Source organism: Myripristis murdjan, chromosome 19 (assembly GCF_902150065.1).
Source record: "Myripristis murdjan chromosome 19, fMyrMur1.1, whole genome shotgun sequence".
Lineage (NCBI taxonomy): Eukaryota > Metazoa > Chordata > Actinopteri > Holocentriformes > Holocentridae > Myripristis > Myripristis murdjan.
Window position 1 is genome coordinate 20,865,668 of NC_043998.1, and position 27,826 is coordinate 20,893,493.

The following is a 27,826-nucleotide window of genomic DNA, read 5'->3' on the forward strand; positions in this document are numbered from 1 at the left end:
TTTCTCCACCATGTGGACTCACATCACACCCAGGGAACTAGACAAGCCAACGCTCTCCCAAAGGTCAGTTTTGCTTTAAGTCCAGTTACTGCAGGGAGACGAGCTGCACCTTGAAAACGTGTGATTCTGGGACGAGTTCCGTTTTAAGCCGCCTTCCTGACACGTACCGTGGCAGTGAGGTGTGTTGGCCCAGCAGAAACACAGCGGTGTTGGAAGTGAAGTGTCATCAGCATAACGAGTCACGTTCAGAGACGTTTTTCTTTGAGATGCCTCTTCAGATTTGACAACTGCCACTTATCTCTAATGGAGACTCATTTCCATGCCTTGTCCACTGGCTTTCTATGTCTGTATCCCTTAAGCCAGGGGTCACCAATCATGTGCCATGGAGGGCCGAGAGGCTGCAGGTTTTCATTCCAACCAAGACCTCCACCAGGTGACTTCACTGATCACCTCACCTTGTATCAGAAAGGAGGAGCTAATCAGTGAAATCACCTGGTGGAGGTCTTGGTTGGAATGAAAACCTGCAGCCTCTCGGCCCTCCATGGCACATGATTGGTGACCCCTGCCTTAAGCTCACTCAATTTGTCTTTTTCACAAAATGTGCAGTTCACAATGACATGTAACTGCATAAAAGTTAGCGCCGTACTCTTGCTTATTGTCAAATTTGCTGATGGGATTTTTTTTCTCTTGGACACTCTGTATTTTTTAGGCATTTTGTAAACTCTTTTCCAGAGTGACCACAGCAGAGTAAACCTCAGTTCCAGTAACTGAGGCAATCAGCAACATTTCAGGCAACCAAAAGGAAGGTGGTCAGGGATCAGATATCACAATTCCTGGATAAAACATGAGAAAACTGTTCATGATGATAAAATGACACCATGGAACTCTGTCACCTGTTTTGATGAGGGAACCATGTCTGCCATGTCTTTTTTCAAATATATATTTATAATTTTAGTTTATTTTTGAATGGTATTTATCGGTTTACAAATGCAAATGTAATCAGGGTGTATCAAAGTCACCATGTTTTGTTTTTGTTTTTTTTCTGTTGTGCGAGTGTGCAATGTTAAAATCAAAATGTGCTGTTGAATCTCATACGAACAAAGAGCCTTTTGATGATTATGTGATGTTTTTTCTTTGCTGGAGATGCATGGATGACAACGCTAGCTGTTCATTTGAATTGTTGAAGCTATTAAAAAAAACTAATTTGCTTTGTGGTACTGTGTACATCTTCATCCCATTTATGTATGGTGTCTCAGGTTTTTAACACTATTTTTATGAGTTTTACATGATGAGTTGCCATCTAAAAACAACACAGCTGTTACATTTAAATGAAAGAAAATTGAGAGGAAATTATTTCGGAAACTTATTTTCCAAGAGAACAAGACCAACTCAAAACAGCTGCTTCACATGAATAATATTAGTGAAACCAAGAAATTGACATCGCACTTCCAGCCACAGCCTACGGAGGAGGATTAGGTCCACACAAAACTGAGTTCTGAGATGTTCAGAAATTAAAGTTTGAAATCTGAGGGGAAAAAAAGTCAGAATTGTCTTTTTAGTTGTTGAAAAAGTCATCAACAAAGGTTTGTTTGTTTTGTCTTGTTTTTGAACTTTTGTCTCATTGTCATCCAGGAAAAAGTGTTGAATACTTTGTCAACAAAATGAACATTCATTCTGGTTGAGGTTTTCCAAGATAACTAGTGTAGCATTGATAAATTTTACAAATAAATATGTAATTAATCTCTGACCTACACATGTAATACACGTATATACATGTTTTAATAGGGAATCAATGATGCATCATATGTGGTTTGGTGTGTAAATCAATTGCTTGACATACTCAAACATGCTATAATATTGAAGTCAGCCCACTTTACCATCTAAATTAATTCATCTTCATTTTTCACTGTCATGAAACATAATTATTAAGTGTTGCACAGTAAAGTTGAAAGCTTGTAAATTACATGGATTTTCGATATATTCAAAGTGCTGTAAAATTTACAATTTTCATAACACATTCACAATATTTGGTTGTTTACTGCACATACAACAGTAGAGTATCCACTGAAAATTTGAAATAAATCCAAGGTGTGCCCCTGGAGATATGGGGTCAGATACCTAGACCTCCTGTTTACCACGTTCTGGCATTATTTTCAACTTTAGCAGGGCAGTAACTGGAATGGGTTCTTAATCCAGACATTCTTTCTAATTATTTTGGTTTTAGGGGTGGAAATAAAAAATTTAAACATGCTAGATCTAACCTTGTGACATATCCTGGTTCTGAAAATTCAAAGTTTGGTCCTCAGTAGCTCCAAACGTTTATACAAAACCTGATTTAGCACCTTTCATTTAGTAAATATACGAAGTTTCATTACTCTAGGATGAAAATTAATAAAGTTACAGCACATTGAAGGTGTGCCAAAACGCAAGTCGTCAACTGAAGTTCGCCGAAAACTGACCAAACTCATATGACAGTACCTCACTTTAAAAATTCGCCAAAAATCTATTTTTCATCCAAAGTGGGTGAAATTTTAAAAGTGTTCACAAAACATGTTTTTCTAACTGTGGAATCAATGTCATTGAAATCTGAATCGCCACAGTGACACCCATTTGATGATCTGACATGGAATGACCCAGAGGACAAACAGTAGTGCTAACCTGAATGGTACAAACCACAGCCACGTGTTCATTTGTTGTCCTTGCTTTATTCAGGCTCTGTTTTCTTGCCTTTACAAATCCAGCAATCCGTACACGAGAGATATCCCCCGACACAGATCACACAACCCGGGCACACAGCTCAGGTTCATTAAGTCCAAGTAGCTTTGGTATCATTAGTCAGTTACAAGCCTTCAATGGACCATGCGACATTTGGACATTTGGTTTGTTATTGCACATCACCGTACGTTCCCAAACACCACAGCCTTCTCTCCATGAGTTTCTTTGGTAGTAAATGAACAACTGCTACCATTACACGGACATTCAAAAAGGGCATGCAGGAAGATTTGGACTAATGTATCTGGTCTCTAATGTATCTGTGGAGGCTGATAAGGTTGTTGATCCAACATCATTTTGGCGAGGTGCAAAGAGTTCTGGATTTCAAAACTCACTGTTTGGCCTGTTCTGTGTCAAAATTCCCCATCCAATGAAGTTTCAAGTCACTTTCAATTCCCCTTTTTTCTTTTGTCATCAATTTTGTTGCAAATTTGGACAATTTCTATAGAGCCTAATGGAATCCACAAAATACAAAATCCAGGTCACAAAATCCTAATTTGTGCACTTGATTTATTTACTTATTTCAAGATACTCTATCTAGTTAATTTTAGGAATTTGAGAGCTCAAAAAGTCAAACTGAGAGCACATAAATAGTAAATTGTGTGCATGAATTAGGATTTTGTATTTTGTGGACACGGTTTATCATTTTAGTAATTACAAATATAGTTTTCGTGTATTTATTTTTAAAAAAGTATTTTTAAGTGTTTAAATTGTTTTGCTTTTTTTTCCTTTTCTGGTAGCTTTCTTGTATTTGCCAACATATTTTAACCAATGTTGCTTTTTTTTTTTTTTTTTTTGGTTAATTTCACCTTTTTTCCCTTAGTTAGTTCACTTGATTTCTAGAAAAGCATATTTTGTTCTCCATGTGAAAAGAGGCAGGTGAAGTGCAAAAACAAGCCATTGTGAAAATGTCCAGATAGCCCATTAATATTAGAGTCCATTGTTTAGAATGGATGAGTCCATTCTGTTAGTCGTATCCTCCCACAGCATAGTACATTATAGACTGAGATGACAAGCAACAGCATCAAAACAAAAGATTTGGGAGGAGGCATATGTGCAAAAAAGAGGTTGTTAAGTTATATAAAGACACCTTTTCATCACAAACAGCACAAATCATTTCAAAACATACTGAGGCTAATAACGTCCACTGATGGAAAGAAATACAAAGAGAAATTTACAACCAAAAATGTGATTAAGACACACAATAATGTAACAAAGAAAGAGTTAAAAAACAGGAAAACGCAGTTCAAGGGAGTGCTGAGCCTTCCATAAATGGGCGAAATCCTGAAATAAAAGCCTTGAAGATTCACATCCCTGTAAATCACAGCTACACCCTTTTCTTTCTGTCATCCATTTGGTGCTCTCTTCCTTTCTGTCTCTTCATCAGGATGTGTGTTCACTGCCTCTTCTGACAGGAATGAGGGACACTTTTGGTCAGCTCTACAGATCAAATCAACTGTGTTTCAAACTGATTCCACGACTGATCTTCTCTTCAACATTTAAAAATACTACTTTAAAACTACTGGTGTCCTGCAAGAACCCGGACACTCAAAACTGGACGCCGTTTACTTTGGAGATGGAGGGAATGTTGCATTTCTCCAGGCCAAAGCTAAGTTAAGAATGGTTTCAGTTGCATAGAGAACCACCTGGAAGTCAACCTGAATGGACCCAACCATAGTGTCAGAAATACAGATATAAACAATTTAAAAAAATAACACACAATGTTCCTTACTGCAGCTACACCTGAAAGGCAGCAGAAGCAAAAATATAATGAAAAATAAATTGACTAAAATGGACAGAAAGGCCAAAGACCTAAAAAGACTACAAATCTAAAACAAACATCACAGCTAAAAACTACATTTCAAACAAAAAAACAGAACAAATAGATCCATGCACAAAAAAACAAACAAACAAAAAAAACCGTACTATACCGACCAAAAGAAAAAACTAGAATGTTCTTTGAGAGTTGCTGGTTTTCGCTGACGTTCACTTAGGTGCACATCATATAATGAAGGAATTAGGTAATAAATATGCCAATGACAAGCTCACTATAAAAGTGACAGGATCTCAGCATAGGAAAAAGTCAGATCCACGAGTGTTGAAACACATGAGGAGAGCGGCTGACAACACCACCCTTACATACAAGATGCTCTGCTATGTGTGTGTGTGTGTGTGTGTGTGTGTGTGTGTGTGTGCGTGTGTGTGTGTGTGCGTGTGTGTGTGTGAGTGTGTAGGTGTGAGTGTGTAGGTGTGAGTGTGCGTGTGCGCATGGTTGTGTGTCAGTAGTCTTGTCACATTCCATAGTTAACAGAACTCAGTGCTGGTCTCTTCTTGCCTTTAATCTTCAAGGATCCATAGCGGACCTGGAGAAAAACACAAATACAAAAGAGATTAAATATAGCATATTATACCACACTATACGAAAACATAGTGTTTGGCTAGTACATGGAGTTCAAATGGTGATGAAATACTCTTACCAGCTGCTTTGTGTGCCTCTGTGCTGCTAATCCACAATACTGTATTTTTATCAATTCATTGACTTCCATAGCAAAAGAGCTCTCAAAATAACACTTTTAGTGCATAAATGAATGTGTGCAAAGTGGATTATGCCAATATCGAAAAACAAGTCCTTGTACCTATTTTTATTTTTGGATAATTACAATTATTTGTGAAAGTCAGGTTAGTTCTTCCTGGCTTTCCAGTTCAAACAGGAAAATATCCGTTTCATTTCCTAAAAATATGAGTATGGTGCTTGTCATTTTTTATATTGACATAATATGCTTTGTTTGCATTTGCTTATGTGCTACAAGTGTTATTTTTGAAGCTGTTTTGCCATGGAAGTGAATGGAGAATCCACAGTCTTGTGGATTGGCAGTCTAAGAGATTTCACCACCATGTGGACACCATGTACACTCCACCAAAATTCAGTGTTGCGGTCAGACAGTCCATTCCTCATGTCAATGCTAGTTCAGTAAACAGATACAGAATCACGAGCTGCTGGTCACACCTAGAAAAGACTGATACTGAAATCTTGATCTTGAAAGAACAGCATTTCTCCCATGCAGATATCTTATAGCATTTATGAATCTCTTACATCTTTCCGGACTCTGGATCGAGTGATCTTGACACTCTGCGATCGCCTCAGTCCTTTCTGAGTGACGGCCTCGTCCTCTGAGAATGTTGGCTCCGCTTCCTCATCGGATCTCTCTTCCTGGTCGTAGTAGTACTCTGGAGACAGACACAAGTCAGTGATCACTGATAAAAAAAACGACGGTGTCTGTGTCAAAGTAATATCTGTGGCATTATGGTTGCAGTATTAGTCTGTCAGGAGTCATGTCTGGCAGCAGAAATATCTAACAAAACCAAAACCACAGCAACACTTAAAAAGAGCTGTTGTGGTGAAGGTGCTGATCCACTCATTGAGAAGTTCACGTGCATCGTTTCACAGGGACCTTTGTTTATGACTGTAGCTTATTGTGACACAGTGAAGTGCCTTGTCTTTAGCTAGCTAACAAACCAGTCTAATCCAGCAAAGCACATGATGTTAATATTAACATGCGACTACTAATGCTAGCCTCAACTCCATAGTGTTAGCTAGTGTGCTAATCAGATGTGTCAAAAACAGAACGGAAGCCATGTCCCACAAAGATACAACATATTCTTTCTAAGCAGGTTTGTATGTAGTGTAAGTAGTGTGTTCACACTGTAGAACGATGAACATGCAGTAAACTGAGCTCTGTTAATTACCTACATACTAAATTGGCGCAGTAGTTTGAGTGCAGAAAAAACAATGAAATCTCTGTTGAAATATGTTTTTTGTATTTGTTCTCTAACTGTTAAGTTTAAAAAGTTAAAGAAAAACAAGTTTTAAAAAAAATCTTAAAAAATGAAATATCTGTGGTGATACATGTTTTGTGTATTTGTTCTCTAGCTGTTTTTCAAATTTGAAGTTAGAAGGCGGCAGAAAACGTACCAATGTAGGTCACCAATGCTGGCAGACATGCCAACATTGTGGATTAGAAACACATGGTGCAGTATGTTGAATTTCTATCAAACTAACTGCCAAAACAGTATACCATGAGGATTAGTACACACAGGGCTGTGCAATATCATATCTATCATGGAATGAGAGAAACATGTCTGCTGATAGAGATTGTTTCTATCGCTGTTTTTGCAAAAGTGGCTTCATGGCAGTATTTTACATTATTGAGTCGGAGCTCCTATTTGTCTTTGAACACATCATTACTACATGTGGGCTCCAATAAGAAACATGGGAGGGCATGACACATAATTAAACGACCCGCAATAGTCCAACACAGAACAGGACTCAGCCAAACCAAGACAAGATGAGGAACTTGGTACCTCTGTCTTATGGACGCGGTTTGGACATTAAAAAAAAAACTGATACCGACCAGGAAATGATACTTTGCAAAGTACACAGGAAACTGCTTCCTACATCAGACTCCAACACAACAAACCTCTTCTACCATTTACAGAAGAACCATGAGAGGCAGGACAGGGAGAGCCAAAAGACACCAGCTACAAGGAGGGGAAGTGCTGAAAGCTACAGAAAACCTAATGCTGTTCAATGTTACTTCCAAATAAAAGGAGAAAGTGCTTTTCATTTGTATGTAGTTCACAGAATTATCAATAAGTAGTCATGAATAGTAAGTAGTATTTTGTATAGACAATTTATTCATCAAATTTACCAGAAACATACTATATTGTGATATATCACAAGATATGACATTATCCATTATCATGATAGAAGGTTTGTCCATACTGCATAGCCCAAAGTACATAGTATGGACTTTAAAGTATTATTATGTAATGTGGGACACAAGGCTGTTATTATTAGCTGGCAAGATAGCATGTTTAGCTAGTTAACAAACTGACAATACCTAAAACCAAAACCGATCAGATGCACAAGTGATGACATGATCTTTTGCAAAGAACTGAAGACGTCCAAGAGTGTATGTTGTGCCGTCTCTGTCAGTAACCTTTCTCTGGGAAGTGCAGCACCAAAACATGATGGTGGAGCACTCCACAGAAATCACTGCTTTGCATCCCAGACAGACACAACATTATAGACCCAAACACTGATTCCCATTTGAAATGAGCTGCCTGCCAGTCACCAGTCAAACCCAGGTACAAATCAGCAAGGGCCAATTTTATTTTTGACCAGGGTTTCCATTAGCTAATGAACACCAACCATAGCAGCTGATTTTAGTGATGCTGATTTTGTGTCAAGATGGCTGTGCTGAGATGTAACGGATTTCTATAAATCCTCCACTCTATGTGCATGTGTGTATGTGTGTGTGTGTGTGTGTGTGTGTGTGTGTGTGTGTGTGTGTGTGTGTGTGTGTGTGTGTGTGTGTGTGTGTGTGTGTGTGTGAGTGTGTGTGTGTGCTGGGAGCAGCAGGTCCAGCAGAGGTCAGTAGAGACCTGCTAAACAGCTCCTCATAGCTGCTGTTTTGTTTGGCTTTCTCTGTCATAGATGTAGAATGGTTAGAAACACTATACAGAAGTTAAGAGTTTCATACTGTTGTATGAAGAAGATGGCTTGATTCATATAACAGGTTCACCTCTACTGCAAAACGCTTACATTCATGAGTATTTATATAAAAATCTAAACCAATAAAAGCAATTACATACATGCATACATTGTTTTGCAGAGGTATTTCAACTAAATGATTTTGCACCATGAGTTTTCTTAACAACCTTTGTCAACTGCAAGGTCATGGTCTCTGGTTCAGGACTTCATCTGGTGTTTTATTATCAAGTGTTTTGAGACAAGCTAACCTGTTGGATTATCATTTCTTTCCAGGATTCTCTTAGGTAGATCAAAAAAGCACAGCTCAGTACTTTACATCATGAAGATGAATATGGAGACTCTGAAGTTTGCTTCAATACTATGGCCTTATACTGTAGCTGCAAGTATCATCAATTTGCTTTCAAATATGATTTCAAAAGGGCAATAAGTAGCACTATCTGGAGAATGCACAACATTTAGCATTTTGAAGGATAATGCTACAGGTAAGAGAGCATTCATCGGCTACATTAGTTCTCAGTCATGTCAGTAAAACATAGCTTGAATTTGCACAGGGGTGTGTTTTCTATCCATTTTAGTTCTAGAATCTGCTGGTGTTGTTGCTGCCACATCTGGAGACTATTAGAGAAAACCTCCCAGTTTCCAGAGCTAGAAGCAGCTAGCCACCTTTCCACTGGGAAAAGAGAGAGGGTGGGAATGAGAGGGAAGCCAGCTCCAAGTGATATGATATCAAATACCGATTTCGAATGCAAGATCAAAAATACTATTTGAATATCTGTTGGAGTCAAAAGCCTAAGAAAAACTTCACAGAAATGTGGCTTTGAGGTAAATGATGATAATAGGAGTGTCTGGTTAGCTGCATTTGGCCCTGTAGTTGAATTTGCACTGCTCCTGTTTCATTCTATTATACAACCCAGGCTATCCAATCTCCCCAGCCTGCCTGACCGCCAGGCTGTTTTTAAGGACTTGGCCTGAGAAACCACATTGTAGCTCATGTTATACACAGTCCAGGTCAGATTCACCATGCCAAGAGGAAATAATATGACTGGAAACCCATTTGCAGTAAGCATTTTTTTTAAAACTTCTGGCTTGACAAATTAAAATACTCTTCTTATCATACATTTTTTTATCATAACTTGGCAGAATAAGCCAGAAGTAAAATTGAAAAGCAACATGAACAAGTCTGGCTGAGAGTTTATCTGCAGAAGCAGGCTGGGCCTCTCTTTCATTGTCAAACTCCAGACTTTTTTTCTTGAAGACACCATGGATTACAGTCTTGGCTGGTATTTCCAGGTCTGGGAGAAGCACAGGTGGCCCACAGCCCATCCCGCAACAGAGATATGACAGCTTTGATCCCTAAAACTAGTGTGTTCATCGCTAGCAATATATTATATACGAATCCCTACCTGCTCACAACTGAAAGCCCTAAAATGTACAACTTGTTCATATTTTGCATGTTACATTTCTTTCTCAGGGTGGAGTTTCCCTTTAACAAAGCTGATTTTTCTGTGCAGCCTGCGGAGAGCAGATTCCTGTCATTCCAGCCATTACCAGTCAATTCTGCGGTAAAATTCTCCAATTTCCTGTCATGTTGGGAGCAGACGGCTTTATTAAATAACACACTCCGTCTGGCTTAGCCAAAAGCATCTTAAAGGGATAGTCTGAGATCTAGAGCAGGCTGTCTGTTCAACCAGGACTTGGGAATCCTTTGAGCTCCTCCAGAAAAGGCAGTGCCTCGTATTGGAAGCAGATTTTAGCATTTGTTAGTGATGTTCAACCTGGATATCCACTTGCTGTTGAGTTTTATTCTAACACACAATCTATTCTGTAGCTTGTAAGTAATGGATAACAACAAAACTTAACCATATCTGTATGTTCTTATACTTCTATCCTTGCGAGAACCAGTTTAAGACCTTCAGACTAAGGACAAATTAAGCCTTTATAGGGCTAGATTAAAACTAAACTTTTCAGTTAAATTATAATTAAAATTGTGTTAGAACTGGGTTAAGGCTAGGCTTGTACAATTAATTCCAGATGACTGCATATTGTAAGTTTATAATCGTCTAATTTGGTAACATTTAGTCTATGTTAAGTCCCCTAAAAAGTCATTCAAGATTCAAGATTCAAGATGCTTTATTTTCAATTCTGCAGTTATGTGCCAGACATACAGAGAATCGAAAAAACCTTTCACTCTGACCTTACCCACAGTGCAGACAGTGCAAAAATTAAATATAAAAACAATCAAATAGTGAAGTCATGGTGCATTATTTCAAATGCTTCCATTATGTGAGACCACTCACAACCACTGAATGCACAGCATGCATCATGTGACCACAGACATCACTGGTAAAACACAAAGATAAGCAAAGTAGAAAAGAACAGATCGGCCGCCATTAGTAAGGAAAATCCTTTAATTCCTAGTTTTAGTACCTAAAGATGGATCAGCATCAGTTAGCTGGAGGTGACCACAAAAAAGTCTGGGTTATTTTGGGGGTTGCAGCTACATCCCAAAGTAGTATAATGTTCTTATTTCTTTATTAGCTTTTGTCAACAAGGACCAAAGTTGGAATGAGACCATACAAGAGAAAAAAAGACTTGATGATGATTGGGTTTTTGCCTTTTGCCAAAATGAGGACCCCATGGATACAATAATTTTAAGGGGATCCAAATAAACAATGGATGATCATGCAACCCTAGTTCAAAGTTACCATTTGTAGTGAGGATTTGGTTTAGGGTTAAGATTAGGTGCGTAGCTGTGATTGTTAAAGTTAGGAAATAGTTTTAGTCAATGAAAGGACCTCATAGGCACTGCATGCCTGTTTGTGTCAATGTTTGTGTGTACAATAGTAAGGGCTGGTGTGACCGTAGATTCATTCAGAACTATTCAAAATACAATTGAATACTGTAATAAGGTAGATTGATTTCCAAATGTAGGTTCCTTTGACATGGTAATATTAATACATGTGCCAAAGACCAAACTTTGACTTGTAATTTTTGAAAAGATCCATGTCTGTAGATGATACTTTGGAATGGATTATTTATTAAATTAAGGGCTTTCAAATTCATGGACCTAGTGGACTACAAAATAGCACTGATAATGTACAAAGCATATAACAATCTGTTACCTTGTAAAATAGTGAGCATGTTTTAAAAAAGGGAATGTAGATATGAGCTCCGAGGGAAACATATGATTGAGAAAATAAAATCCAGGACTAAAATAAAAGATCAATGTATTTCTGTAAGGGGTGTGAATTTATGGAATGGTCTTGACGACAAATTGAAGATGTACCAGTCAATCCTCGAATTTAAACGCTTGTTCAAAAGTAGGGTATTTGAAAAATATGAAAAAAGTAGTTGATGTTTCTGATACCGTTCTGAAGTTATATATTGGATTTTGTGTAATATGCTATTATTTTCTGTTTAATGTTTTGAATAATTTGATCTGAATAAGCTGATCTGGTAAGAAGGGTAGGCGATAATAAGCATTAGCTTCAGCCTATGCCTTTTCAGTTTGGTTATTTTTAGTTATACTGACAGAATGTGTATTTATTTTTATTTTTTTCTCTTTTCTGGTAAACTGTGTATTTTTAAATGACCTGACTGGAATATATTTTTTTCATTCATTCATTCATTCATTCATTCATAAGCTTTCCGGAGTGGCACCTCTGTCACAGTAATCAGCACATGAAGTTAACCACCCCCTATAGTAAATCACATTTTAGACGAAGGTGTATGTCCAGGTTTAAGGTCATGGTCAGGACATTTTGTCCATGTGTAATGTGTTCATATGTATGGATAAGGCCCAGATTTGACATAGCTCAACAGTCCAACCTGAGTTGATAGTGTTCCCCACAGCAAGCTAATTACCACGACACTGTTTAGGCGGAGCTACACTTGGTCATGGTGAAAATTTCTGTGTTCATTACCTTCACCGATTTAATTGTTACACATTTATTGTGGTAACTGATTAATTAGTCTCTGTGATTAATTTTTATCATTCTTTTAATTTACAATAAGTCAGAGTCAACATTTTATTTAGCCGTTAGTATTCTTTTTATTTTATTACCTGTGACACACCTTGTGATGTGGGTTCAGATGTGAGCACTACAAACTACTCATTGATAAACTTGATACAGCGTCACTGGATGGTTTAGGTCCACATGATGAATGATTGAATGAATGAATTCATATGGATAATATATATAGCCGCACAGCTGTATGAAATGGTCGTGTGTAATGACAGCTGCTGTGGCTGTTGGAAAACACAACAAAATTGGTGAAATGGCACTTTTTTATTTCCTGTTTGTTGAACTGACAGGTGTAAAGACGGGCGGAGCAGGTGGAGAACTGATATCAAAACAACTGGTTGCATCTTCATACATTTATGGTGAATTGTAGGAGTGGAGAAGAGGCTAATGTACTATATACCCGTAAATCCTCAATGACTACTAATGGTATTGAATATGTTACCTAATGTGCAAATCAGATGTGTTAACGAGATTGATGGTTAGCTGAGCAGATCCTATGTTTAGCTAGCTAAGCAGCTATTTAAACGCAGAATCAATCAAGATTTATCAGTGACAAAATGATCAGCTCCTTGTCAAAGACAACACGGAAATGAACCAGGTTTTTTCAGTTCCGTTGACATGGACAGTCTGTATGTTTTGAAATGCAATCTGTGGTTCACAGTCACTGTTGATCTCCAATATGGCCGCCAGAGGGTGTGTTACATCATCCGAAAACCCTCCAGGCTGTTACAACCATGTGAAAGAAGAAACTAGTTGAAGGGTGAAAACATCTATTCCTTATGTTCTCTTTCTTCCCCCCTCCATCTCTCTCTATCTGTTGGGTGACTGAGCTGAATAACTAATGTGGTCTTCCCTCTCTCAGTATGCTAATGTCGTCTACCTCCCTTCCTCCCTCCCACCCTCCCTCCATTCACCTCTACCAATCCACTCTGCCTGCTGTTTCACTCCTCCTCCATCCATCACTTCTAACATCTCCACTCTGTCTAGTCCTCCTTCCCTACCCCTTCTTTCTACTCCTCTCTCCCTCACTCTCCATGGCTGGGTGAGTGTGTGTGTGTGTGTGTGTGTGTGTGAGGGAGAGAGAGAGAGCGCGAGAGAGAGAGAGAGTGTGTGAGAGTGAGTGAGAGAAAGAGGGAGAGAAAGTAGCAATAGAGGAAGAGAGAAAAGAGTGTTTGACATTCCACCAGCCTCCCCACTCAACCTCATCTCATCCCGTCTGATCTGCTGGTAAGTCATCTCACACACTCACTCTCTTTCTCTCTCTCTCTCTCTCTCTCTCTCTCTCTCTCTCTCACACACACACACACACACACACACACACAGCTGCAAAGTACTTTCATTGAAATGCCAGCCAGCCTCCTGTAGTCATCTAGAGTAGCAGACACAGCAAAAGGAAGAGAGAGGAAAAAGAGAAAAGGCAATGCAAGAGAGCAAGAAATGTCAGGCTAAGTGAGATGTTAATTACTGTTGTGAATGTTTATGTGTCGTGTGTGTGTGTGTGTGTGTGTGTGTGTGTGTGTGTGTGTGTGTGTGTGTGCGTGTGCGTGTGTATACTGGGGTTAGCTGAGGCAATTCGACGCTTGGCATTCAAATGCTCCTGAGACTCAGTCTCTCCCCTTCCCTGCCTCCTCTCCTTCCTTTGTCATCCTTCTTCCTTCCCTTCTTCATCCCTGGCTGTCTGCAGCCCCTGTCGTCTGTCGTGTCTCTGATTGTGTGTTCAACCAAGCATGACTGACCCAGGATCCCCCAGTGCAGTTCAGCACAAAGAAAATAGAGTGCTGATATTCCCAAGCACCTCATTTCTTATAATTTCCTTTAGAATTAATTGCATTTTCTCGGTTTATTAATTATGACATTTTGCTGTAGCTAAAACTGAGCAGAACTACATGAAATTCTGTGTCTACTGGTACACACCCATATTGCCAAGTAAACTACCTGGCAATATGGAAACCAGGATCCAGCCTTTTTCCAATGGAAGTCAAAGGTGATGACCTAGGGATTCAAGGCCACATCTCCTTCGACTGGTATTGAATTGTTTTTTTTTTCTGTGTGGCATTTTAGCTTTATTCAGCAGCTACAGTTAAGAAATGACAAACAGCAGAGGGCCTGAGCCAGAATCTAACCCTGGCTGCTGAAACAAGAACTGATGCTTCATGGTATGCACTCCCACCCCACCAGTCAGTTTGAAGCAAAATTGAAATTTTGGGCTGTATAGTTTCTCGGACATGATTTAAGTCCACATGGTGGTGAAATAGTTGCTTTTTTTGTGGAAATTAAGCTTCTCTTTTCTTATTATTTTCATATTTGAATGGCAAAGTAGATCCAGCGGGTAACAGCTGCAGAAAATTTTCATATAGCAACCTTGTGAGGGGAAGAAACGACATGACTGCACTTTCTCAAATAATTGCAGTTACATGAAAAAATGGGTAAGGGGACTTGCTTTCTATATTGGCATGATCCACTTTGTTCATATGTGTTTATGCACTAAAAGTGTTATTTTTGGTGCTGTTTCCCTGCACATAAGTGAATAGAGAGACATAAATACAGTATACTGGACTAGCAGTCCAGAGGTGCACAGAGCAACTAATGCAGATATTTCACCACCATGTGGACGCATACAACACTCCAGGAACTACACAACCCCACACTCAACACAACAAAGTTCAGTTTTGCTTTAAATACGCACATCAAAGAGATGGCTTTTACCTGGAGATTTTACCTGGACTCCCCTGGTCACTGACGTAAAGGAACAACTGAGTGTTCATACTTTTCTGGACATTTAATGTACAAATATATTTACTCCATTGGTAACAGAACTCTATATAGGAACACCCATTTCCCTCATTCTGGATTTTGTGTGTGAGTGTGTGTGTGTGTGTGTGTGTGTGTGTGTGTGAGTGTGTGTGTATATACCGGCTCCGTCGGCAGCATCAGAGCTCTGAGATCTCCTGATGGCGGGATTGGCTGAATGGGAGCTGTACTGGTAGAGTTGGTTCCCAGCTCCATCATCATGCTGGCTGATCTGGGTCAGGTCATGCATGCTGAAGCTACGCAACTTTTCAGTGATGGCACCCTGGCCCTGCACGAATGTACACACACACACACACACACACAAAACAACAGTCAATACCACATCTCAAGCAAAGACTACTTCAGTTCTCTTAATGTTACAGGACAAATATCCAACAGCATGCAGATGAACAGGTGTAAATGGGTGTCAATGGGTGGTTGGACACGTAACAACTCATCAGTTTCAACTTCAGCTCTCTGAACAACCACAGTCAACAGAAAGACAGATGCCATGACAGTAAGTCTTCTCTCTGTGTAATCCTATAGTGTTAATTGTGGGAACTGGTCTGACACTTTTGTTTCGTTTGTCTTAATAATTCTTTTTTTGGTAGGTTTCAGTATTTAAACTCAAACTGAACTCTAGGGGACAGAAAGCGATTGTGCCTCAGTGATTAGTGAGAATATCTCCAATATACCTACAACAGTGATCACTGTAGCACATGGCCATAACAAACCCTAGAAGATGAGCAACAGTAAGCAGAAGGAATAAGTATAAGAAAGGAGAAGGGAAAAAAAGGACCAAAGAATTTTTGATGAAGAATAAAAAAAAAAATTCACAGAATGAAACAAGGAGGTGGCAAAACTATATGTGTGGAAATGAAATGGTAGGTTTTAACAAAGATGCCAAATCCTAACAAAAATGGCAAAGGAAAAAAAAAAAGGAAAATGAAGTTTTAGATATTTTTACATAGGAAAATAACAGACCTGGGTTTAACTGTATTTGCAAATATGTTAATGGTTTGTTTTATGATAGATATCAGCAGGGTAAGGGTGTCTTCTATCAACATGGATTAAATCCTCCAAATTTCAGACAGGCACAGGAAAACATGCTCTTAATGCTACCTATCTGGTACTCCAGGAGGGCTGAAAAAAAGGAAGAAAAAACAAAACAAAACAAAAAAAAACTCCACGAATTATCAGCAACTACTGTTTGACCCAGGTCTGGCACAGGAACATTCAATGCATGAAAATAGAACAGCTACACCAAAAGGATGGAAAAGACGGATGCTTGGGGAAATAATGTCGGTATGACATGGCAGATAGAAATTCTGCCCATGCAGCTATCACTGACTAGTGTTTACCTCCCAGAGTAGCCTGGTGAAGCTCAGAAACCCTAAAGAAAAAAGGATGTCAGTCCATGGAGAGAAAAAGAAAGAGAAAAGAGAGAAAGTGAGAAGTGAGTCAACTAATAGAGGAGCTGGGGTGGATCCACACAATGCGATTTTGACCAAATCAGTTGAATAACAAACCATAGACCATGGTTCAGTTAGGAGTCTTTCTTAAGGAAAAACTCGACTTTGGTAGAGTGCTGAGCTGCATGGTTACCTCAGCATTATATAGAGTCCCCATGGTGGTGAATCATCCTTGACTATCCTTGCTGTTTTTTACATTGGCATACTGAGGATATTTTCACCACCGTGCATGACTATAAAATCCAATACTCTATCAAAGTTCAATTTTGCTTTATAGCAAAGGTGGCTAGCTACTAAAAATGTTGCAATGTGTGTCCACCCTTAAGAGCAGAAGAGATGTGGCTTTCCAAAGAAGTTCCTGGCAATAACAAGTTCATGTCAAAAATTCTTCCAAGTTCAATTACAAATCGGAACCTCAGGACTTGCTGACAGACGTCCATTGCTCCCACACTGACAATGTGGGGTGGGAGGCAATCTTACCACAACCTGTAACAATAAAATGTGTGTCTTGGACTGCTTGCACTAGGATTCACTTGAACGCTGCCCAAAACCACCTCTCACAAGCACCATGAGGTTAAACATGCCAGGGTTCAATGCAAACAGCTAAATACAGCAGGTGTAGAAGCACCCAGAGTGTGTATGTGTATACCTTATTGACCTCATACACTAAATGTGCATAGAAATGCTCTTTGTGAGCGGAATAAGTGTGCACATAAAAATAACTAAAACAATTAATAAAACGTGTGTTCCTGCCAATGTTGCTCTTTCCCCTGTGTCTATGTTAGTAAATCAGCTCATTTTGAATTGACTGGCACGTAGTGAGGGGCGATATGGACTAAAAATTTTATCACGATAATTTCTGGCATTTATTGCGATAACGATAAAAGTGACGATAAAAAATATAAAACAATTCAACTCCATCTTTTTGACTACAAATCTATCACCGCATTCAGTCTTGAGAACCCCACAAATACTGCTCAAAAATAATACTTACTGTAGTCAAATCCGCTACTAAACTATACCAATTAAGTTTAAGTAGTACACCTGTACTGCATCCTTTGTAATCACCGCTTTTTTGCAAACTTTGCATATGACAGATGTTTGCTCCACGTCAGACTTACTGTAGCCAAACCAGTTCCAGATAATCGAGCTGGAGCCTCGTTTAGCAACGAGCTCTTCGCTATCAGCCCCGCCTTCCGCCATGCTTGTTATTGTGCTACACGTGTGAGCTGCCGGCTGCCAGCGGCGAGTGCGTTGCGCACGTAATTACGTCATCAACAGGAGTTTATCGTTATTATCGCGAGATGACATATTCTTACCGTGGGGAATTTTTTTGACGATATATCGCAAACGATAACATATCGCCCATCCTTACTGGCACGTGCCCACAATCTGTAGTTAGAATGTTTGGTCACTAACAACCATGCCGGTGTATCCCTAGAAAATTTTAGCTGGGGCCAAAGTAGTTTTTATTCACATTATTAACCAATTTTTTGCCAATTTACTTGTTGCCAAGGTGAGTAGGGAGACATTTCAAGTGTATTCCCAGAAACAACCTCAAGGGTACAACTGACATACTACCATGCCCAATTTCTCTCAATGCGGAATGCTCTTTTAGAAATAAAAAAAAAAAAAGTTGTTGAAAAGAAGAGAAAACACGGATACTAAAAGTAAATAGAAGAAAATATTATGAATGTTATTAAAATATTATGTTAATACATATTTTTCTGTATGGTACCTCCTGACCTCCTGTGGTGTGTCACTGTCACACATGCTTGGCTATTATTGTGAATTCTGCTATATGTCCAACATATCTATTAACAGACAGGGTTTTCCATTAATGTATTATCATTTCTTCTACTACAAGTACACTCTGCTGAGAAAAAAGTATTGTCATTACAGTGTTTCTTGTAAACAGACTGATCTGTGGTGAAGCACCACGACATCAGCACAGCCACCACACAAGAAAAAGCTGGTTAATGTGTTTATGTACTGAGCCAATCAAATTTATCCACAGAATAAGAAAACATTCAAGAAAGAACATATTAATGAATAGGAGTAGAACAATACATCAATAATTTAACATATCGTGATACTTCCTCTTGTGAGATTTTATCAACACGCTTGTGCCAAATATGGATATTTGAGTTTTCATCTTAATTGGCACAGATGCCCATTTGAGTTCCTATGAGGCGTGTTGAGGTGTTTGTTCCCTGCCTTTTGGTGTTTGAACTGGAACTGCTCTGTCATGTTCACGTTGTAGTCACTGTGCAGATGGAGGCAATGAAAAACATGATAGATTCCTGCTGATTGGAAAATTATTTTGCCTTTTCCAGGGTACGTTTTCTCCTTCAGTTCCAGATACTGTGATCTACCGCAGCTGATTATCTTACAATATATGACATATTGCAGAATCGCCTGTTTTGTGATATCATCATTATCAAGGGTAAAATAATAAACAAGAACAACTACGTGAAGGGTTTAAGCACACAGATTTGAAGCCAAATACAGTATGTCCTATATGTACACTTAAGTACACACACACACACACACACACACACGCATACAAATGTTATGTAAAATTGTACTACAGTATTGACCTAATGTTTTGTTCTTCTTTTAAAAAAAAAATGCTCTGTGACTTCACACTGAATGATTTGGCAAGACATGAAAAGAGACACAGAGAAAAAGAAAAGGAGAGTGGCATAGCTTTGAAGCAGTGATCAATAGCATGGTTAAAATAGGCAGAGATATGAGAGGGTTTTTACAAGTCCCTGACTGGCATCACAAGCAGGAGACACACACACACACACACACACACACACACACACTACAGTGGAGTTAAGTAGATTGCACTTTCATGCAGCCGAGAATTTCTTCTAAAGGCGTCCTCCTCGCCTCTGAGTCACACCCTTGGCATCTCTCCCTCTGCTCTACATCTCCATTCTGTCTTTCTCTCTTCTTAATCTTTCACTCCTTTGTTGATTCTTTTTTTTTTTTTCCAAAGGGGCAAAGGGGCCATTTTATGTTTTCATCAAGATGCAGCTTTCTCGGCCAGTTCTTCTTAAAAAGTGTAATTTTGTGGTTAAATAAAAGTTCAATACAGACCCGGTTTAATTAAAAGCATCACAGGAGAGAGGAAGTTGTCAAAGCATTGTGCTGGAAGGAAGAGCTTCACAGAGAAACAGGAGCTAGGACCGGAAGTGAACAAATTAGTTTTCCCACTCATGTCAGGGCAGCACAGTCACTCTCTATTAACCATCATCACCTGAAAGCTCATCTTTAAAAAAAGGACCACTTCATGTCCATTGATCACAAAATGGAAAAGCAGAGACGCTGTGACATGCCATTTCAAAATTCATTTGTAATTCATCCAAGTCCTCTCCTCTTTGTTAAAGTGACAGCTCCACCACACACACACACACACACACACCATTCCACATGGCTGATATTCCTGCTAAAGTCTTACTCAAGATTGGCTGTCATCTTTAATGGCCTGCATCCACCACCCACTACTTAACACTATTTCTGCCTGTCTGTGTTCCCCTGACAATGATTAAGCCAGCCAAGTTGGCACCCTGCCAACTCTGATTTGGAGGGAAATCTGCTGGATTGCTTTATGGCACAAAACAGAAAGAGGGCGCTGTTCTTCCAGAGCAGACGAAGGTAAAGCAATAAAAGCCTGTGGCAGTTGCAGATGGTCAAAGAAAGGCAGATGGCAAAAACATTTCCAACTTGTTTACCCACTTCAGGAGGGGGAGGGGAGACGGGAAGCAAGAGAGCTGATGGGAAATGTGGCCTTATTGTGGAGAAACACTGGTGCAATTAATACCACAGGTGTAAGGCAAATGCTACCTTTACCACGGTTTCTTTTGTTTACACCACTTAAAGCAAGGTATCACAATCTACTTGATAACAACATATTGCATGCATGATCTTTAAAGGGCTCACGATGAGACTGTTTTCTTGCACGGTCTAAGCTCAAAAACAACAGTGGCTGGCAGGTGTCTGAAAGGTTCATGAAACATGTGATAGAGGGCAGCAGAGGAAAAGAATAAAAGACTAGCGGAACAGCTAGCCACAGCATAGCGAGCCTAACGCAGCTACATCAATGAGGAAAACAAACGACAGCAAACTCAAGCGATCTACTTCTGTCTCTGTGGTGGCTGCCGCTCCTCTGGTGCAAGTTATACGGGAAGTGCAGAAGTTATTGGACCTTTCCAGATGTTGATAACAGGAAAAATACAATTATCAACAGCACTTTGAGCAAGGTAATCATATGTGCATTTTATTTTTGGATGATGTTAAACCTCTGAGTTGATTAAAGTGGTTAAAGTGGTTAGCTGGGTGGAAGTCCAGCTCAATGGCAGGGGGCTAACAGTTAGCATGTGGAGCATCCAGCCAGTATCCAGCACTCAGTGACAATGAGAGGAAGATAGCACCACTGCTGTCCTACAGAACAGCTGGAGGGGGAAGTGAAATAATATCACATTTTTCAAGATGGGTGAACTTTGGCTTTAAGGGAATATTAGAGTTCATGTTAACATTGCCACAGACACTTGCCTTGACAGCTGCTGTGACAGCAGCAGTGGCGGCGATGCTCAGCCCCTGTTTGCCGAAGTTGACCATGGTTTCATAGCTTCTCTCCTTAGCCTGCACTATGTACTCATCTATCTCCTAGAGAGAGAGAGAGAGAGAGAGAGAGAGAGAGAGAGAGAGAGAGAGAGAGAGAGAGAGCGCAGGATGGAGTGAGGGAAGGCAGTGAGAGACACGCGATCAATAGCTTTTCCACTAGACAGTTTAATCGGGTAAAAGTGCTGCTCCAGTAATGTTCCCAGACACAACAGTGTAAGAGCCATAAAGACAGAGGTAAATGTGGATGCATGACTGGATAGAAGATCTTACCCTCTCCCTGGAGGAGAGCAGGGGGTGCAGGCACTTCCTGTAAATGAGACTGGCTCCTCTAGTGTAGGGAGACAGCAGCCAGATAACAAAGGATATCTTCAACTCGTAGTATAGAGGAAACCTGCACATGCGCACACACATATACACACACACACGCACGCACACACACACATACAAAGAGCATCCACTGATTAATCAGGGCTCACATTAACTCTTATTACGTCTGTGATCCCACACATTCATTTATCTGCCATTCTCATTACTAAAAGGCCATTCCAGTTCCATTAGCACACCAACTGGGTTTACATACATTGTACATTGTGTAATTATGTACACACTGAAAATACTATGTAAGTGTGTGTGTGTGTGTGTGTGTGTGTGTGTGTGTGTGTGTGTGTGTGTGTGTGTGTGTGTGTGTGTGTGTGTGTGTGTGTGTGTGTGTGTGGTCTTAATGACTTGTTCTGTTTGGCTGTTGGTGCAATCAGAAGCAGACAGACCAATATGGAAACATCAGCCCGGTGTTTACAGTGTCAGGAGAATTACAGCGACACTGATCAAACTGGAATAACTTCAACTGTTAAAGGACCACATTGGTGATTTTCAACTTTATCTCTATCTAGTCGAATGAGGGATACAGTGCAAAAAACACCTGCAGCTGTTTCAGATGTTCTTTGTGTCTCTGGGACGCAGCTGCAAAATCTGTTTTGTTTTTTTGTTGTTGTTGTCTGAAACGATATAATACAAAAACCTCCTTTAAAAATATTTACTCCAAAATAACCACACTTTCCTTTGACCTTGTCACACTTTTTTCCTGTAAAAAACAAACAAAAAAACAAAACAAACAACCCTATGGTTAGGGTTTGTCTCTTCACTTCCACAAAATACTTCCATCTTCATAGGCCCAAATAGTATTTCTTTTAATATCTAAATCTAAAGAATTAAAAGGAAATTTTTTAGAGGCTTCAATAAAATGTGTGTTCATGGGTTTCAGAGGTTTAACTGATCATTACAGATGCCATCAACATGTTTTAGGGATGATGGATGTGACTGGGAGCTATGGGTGAGAGTTTGTTCTGTATTCAAGATTATGTGTGTGGGTGTGTATCTCACCATGCCAGTGTTAGGTCTGTGATGGTCTCCACTACAGTGTAGAGGGCAAACACAATCCAGTACATCATCCAGCGTACCTACAGAGACAGACAAAAGCAAACAGATGAGGCAAAAAGAAGTGGGAGTCACTTACCATGTTTTATTTTTCCTGTTTAAAATACATAAATTCTGCATTTGATACTAGGCTCACTGGTATCAGTGATTCATTGCTGCAGTATTTCTCCATCCCGACAATGTGATTTCAAAAATAATACCAGTGGTTTTTAAAGCAGGGTCCTTGCGGGACTTACCGGCAGGTTTCAGCAAAATAAAGAAAAGTTGAAATGCTTGTGAAGGTGTCTGAACACAGCCTCAAGCTCAGCGTTTAAACACAAGAAATCTTAACAAGCATCACTGAACGAACCTTCAAACATACAATGTCAAAAACACTTTTGCAAATTTTAAGGTATTTATTTATTTATTCTTTTTTTTGGCAAATTTTCTTTCTGACACTGATTTTTTTCTACTATAATTTTTTTTGTGCTAATTTTCAGGTATTCTTTTTGCTGGTTTTCTGGTAAGTTTCTCTTTATTTTCTTACATATGTATGTATTGTATTTTAACATTGGTCCTGAGTGCTGAGGGTAAAATCACTTCAAGTGGGATCAACTTGAGGGTCCAGAACATGATAAAGTTTGAAAACCCCTGGATTATATGGAAAATGCAATACTTTTCCTGTAATTTACAAAAGAAATGCTTTCCATGTAACCAGCGTATTTGTGACTAACCACAGCTGATGAGAGCTGTTAAACTCTGAGAGGCGTAAGAAAAAGGACAGCAGGAAATGAATAAGTCTGACTGTCTTTAGTACATCAGATATGATGGAGCCACAATGCACTGAAATGACCTAAAGACATCTGAGTCTTATAGTTAGATCATGAATGAGTTTACAAGGCGCTAAGGCCTACTTAGTATTCTTCTCTTTCTCCCTCCATCCCTCTACCTCTTTCCCTTCTCAGCCCAACTGCAATAAAGGGCAAACAGAGGCTTGGGCTTTTTTCTTTCCCTGCTTTCATCCTTTCTTCTCTCCCTCGCCTCCCTCCCTCTCCTCTCCTCGTCCCGTCCCTCTTAAGGGCTTTCCAGGGTCTTCTGGCTGTATTTCCATATCAAAGCCACTGGTAGACGATGGCAGGCAGAGCAGACAGTCACATGGCAGGCTGAGGTATTAGCTGGACCTGGCCTCTGCTGCATGACTGAACACACACTGACACTAGCTAATGAAATGTCACTGCCTACGTGTGTGTGTGTGTGTGTGTGTGTGTGTGTGTGATTATGTGTGTCGGAGCAAGAGCACGAGGAACAGAAACAGCTAATCAGCAGGTAATTTTTGTGAGTTGTCTGGTAATTTTCTTGTAAAATTATATTTATATAATATTTTTCAAATTTTTCAAATTCAAATTTTCTAGTAATTTTATTAATATTTTTTCTTTCTCTTTTTTAAACAATTATTATTATTATTATTATTATTATTATTATTCTCATCCTCATCATCATCATTAGTAGTAGTAGTGGTATTTACTTATCTACTCATTTATTTTACTTCTTTTGATGTCATTTTCTAGTCATTTTCTTGCGACTTTTTTGCGAATTCCTTGCTAATTTTCAGTTCATTTCTTGCTAATTTGTGAGTAAATTTGTTCAGGCTTCCATGAGATAAAACTTAAGTGCAAAATTAAAGTTCATACTGGATTCCAGTTTAAATTAGAGTTTGAAGGTGTGACAGGATGATGAGTAGACTTCATTTTAAACCAGTTCTTCATTTTAAACAAGTTTGGTGCAAGAGAATTTGACGGTAAACTATGATTTCAAAATAAATTGTTAAAATCCTCAATTAAGCCTTAAAGTCTATCTTGCTTTCTTACATACCTACATTCATGTGTGCACACACACACATGCACACAAAAACACCACTGACTCTCTACAGTGTGCAGGAACGGGTATCCTGACAACCTGGAGCTCCACTGCCTGCAGCATTACTGTTGGACTGCTTAATTGGTGACCTCACCATGAACCCACACACACACACACACACACACACACACACACACACACACACACACACACACACACACACACACTCACGTAGCTAGGCTCAGGGGAATGATAAATGTTAAGGAGAGTGAAATAGAGACAGAAAGAGAGAGTGAAAGAAAATAAGGACATCCAACTGTTGTGTGTCAATCTGCATCTACCCATTCTTTGTCTTCCTCTCCTCTCCTTCCACCTCATCCTCCTCTTCACGCTCACTCTAACAATGTCCCTCTCTCTTTCCCTCCCTCATCTAATCAGTAGGGAGGACATTAAGATGTGACCTCAGTGAAATATACAGCAGCCATTTTCCCTTCCCGCGGCAACAGCAGACATTTATTGGCCCTGTCTGAATAAGTGCCATCCATTTAAAAAACACCTGACATCAGCTCTTTCAAGCCACTCTGCCCTCTGGCGCTGCTAAACCTGGTAGACAGAGCAAGAAGCCTATTGTTTTGATCAACCTGCTGGTCACACTGGCTACTCCACTCACATTTGCACCACAATTCACTGGATTAGCTCCCAAAGAAATAGTTAGGCCCATAAGTATTTGGACAGTAAAACAGTATTTATACAATATTTATAATTCTGCCCTTGTAAACCACCACAGTGGATTTGAAATGGAGTAATCAAGATGTGACTGAATTTCAGACTTTCAGCTTTAATGTAAGGGGCTGAACAAAAACATGGCATTAACCGTTTGGGAATTACATTCAGATTTATACATTGTCACTCCATTACAGTCCTTTGTAATGACCATGATTCACATAAAAATGGCCACTGCCCTGATCATCCTGCTATGTTGATTTGAAAAGGAAAGTTCATGATACTCCAATTCACGTTCTGTGGTTCAACATCACATTCAAGAAGATAAAGCATTTGACCTGGGAAGAGAGTGTGCTTCATTTCAGTGTGGGGAGAGCCATGTTTTCAGTGCAAATAACATAAGACACAGGAGTCTGCCGTCAGGATCTAGGAGTTGTGCTGGTACAGAAAAAGCATCCCATTTTCATGTCGGTCCATCCTCACTTTCACAGACAAAAATGATTTCCTCTCTCAAATTATCAAACCACCTGCACATGCTAAAGCAGAGACGCTAACTGTGGTTCAAATGAAATACTGGGATCAAGAGCGGAATCACCAAAAACAACATTAAACTTAACTAAGACCTGAACTGATTAAAACTGCAATTACCATCCCTTACCATCCCTTTTCAAATATCAACATTTAGATGCTGAGGGACATCCAAAACATCCAAAAACAGGGGTTTTTGGATGTTTCACAAATATATACAATTAGTTGATTGATAATTAATTGTTTCATTTATTAACAAGTGAAAATACCAAACATTTGCTCGTTACAGCTTCACAGATGCGAAGAATGACTTGCTTTTCTTTCTCAGATTCATGTCATTCCAAAATGCAAACCAACAACTTCTGCACACCTGGGTTGTCTTTGTGCAGGTGTGGAGCAACAAAAACAGAGCATATGTAGAAAGGAGGTCATCCTGCACATGGCTGAAACCTGCAGCACATCATTTACCACACAAAGATCAGGTGTTGTAACATCAGCTGTTTGGCACGCCCCGGTGGGTCATCTGCTCACATACAAAGCTTAGATTTCATTAAGCAACCTGCCATCAAGTTAAATCTGTTTTCAGCTTTTTTAAAATCTTAATTTGATCATGCAGGGATGGCTTGTTTGATTGGCGTGTTTTGTACAATGGATATCACTCCAAGAAAATTCAGGCCATTTTTGAAGAATAACCAGAGCAAATTCGCAATAGCTGCAACTAGATATCAAAATGTTTTGTGTATATTACAGTGCTTCCCTCCCAATTATTTAAAAAATAGCTTTCATGTTTAATATTAACATGTTTGGTTATCCTCTTCAGTCTTTTCCATAGAATGACACTGTACCCGTCACAGGGACTGGGAGGCAACGGCGGGGATTATACCTGTCTATTGAAATTATGTGAAAAAATACATTAATTTTAGTATTTATTTCACCATTTTGATTCTAGTTAATTCTCCACCTTAATTGTTTGTACACAAACTATTTCTCACCTTGTTTTTCCTGTCAGTTGTCTTTCACACACACACACACACACACACACTTCTCAGGTCTCTGACTGCCCGAACACTCGCCTCTTTCTATCTCTCTCTTCCTGTGTGTCCGCTCTGTTCACTCTCCTCATTGTTGTGTTTTATCACCTCGTGTTTTGGATGTTTTTCACCCACAATTCCGTTTTTAACAACAGCAGGTGAGCCGTGCGTGGACGGGTTTGTTGTTACTGACGCACTGAGCCAATCAAAACCAACAAGATATCATCACTTTCTTTGTCAAATAGATTACTCTGTAGTAGTGAGACATTTAAGGTACCAAATTTTGATACAGAGTCCTATTAATAAAATGTTTAAGACTGTGGGTGTCTGTGTTTCGGCAAACCAAAGTGGTGGTTACATGGTGACGTGACCACAAAGGGGGTGATGTGAGTGTGGCACTACATTTAAATTAATACATTTAAATGGGGAAACCCTGAAAGGGTGGAATTATACTTGGGCAGCCTTTTATATACCTGGGCGGGCCGCCCAAGTGTAACATATGCATGGAAGACACTGCTATTTGCTCAAGCATCCTAAACACAGAACACAGAAAGAATCTGAATCAGTGACTCTTGCTCCTTGCAAGTCTCTTTGCCCTAAAAGAACCTCTTCTGAAGTACACTGGGGCCTTAATGCAGCAAAGGCAATCCCCAAGGAAATGTGACTCACTCTTGTGAGATGTTTTGATAGATGGTCTCATGCAAATAGGCTAAATCGAGAGCACAGAGCCACAGATAGATACTGTGGCTTTTAAAATGCTTGTAGTTAAAAAAACCCTGTGGTTAATGGTGAGACAAGATAATCACTTGTTTTTCCCTAGATTAAGCAGAAGGAGAAAATGAAATAAATGGATCAAGTGGGCTAAAGTAAAGCTGGCCATTTGTCTGAAGCAGACTGTGGGAGTGGAACAGTGCAGCCCGGGGGTCAGAAACATTAACTGCTCTCACTGAACACTGTTTATCACTCTTTTGACTGCAGTGGAAAGATAACAGAGATAGTGAGGGATGGCCAGTATCCCCCTCTAAG

General features: G+C 39.5%; 1 protein-coding gene across 1 annotated transcript in view; it reads right to left on the minus strand.

Annotated features, from left to right (window-relative positions):
- Window positions 1–2,710: 2,710 nt before the first annotated feature.
- The window catches only part of reep3b (receptor accessory protein 3b), a 46,749-nt gene continuing 21,633 nt past the window's right edge, over window positions 2,711–27,826 (minus strand). Inside the window, exons 3-8 of the mRNA XM_030077090.1 lie at window positions 22,629–22,705; window positions 21,519–21,639; window positions 21,177–21,290; window positions 15,265–15,430; window positions 5,867–6,000; window positions 2,711–5,135 (exon numbers count right to left, since the gene is read on the minus strand). Of these exons, the coding sequence (XP_029932950.1) occupies window positions 5,064–5,135; window positions 5,867–6,000; window positions 15,265–15,430; window positions 21,177–21,290; window positions 21,519–21,639; window positions 22,629–22,705 (684 nt within the window). The 3' untranslated portion in view covers window positions 2,711–5,063. The remainder of the gene's footprint in view (window positions 5,136–5,866; window positions 6,001–15,264; window positions 15,431–21,176; window positions 21,291–21,518; window positions 21,640–22,628; window positions 22,706–27,826) is intronic.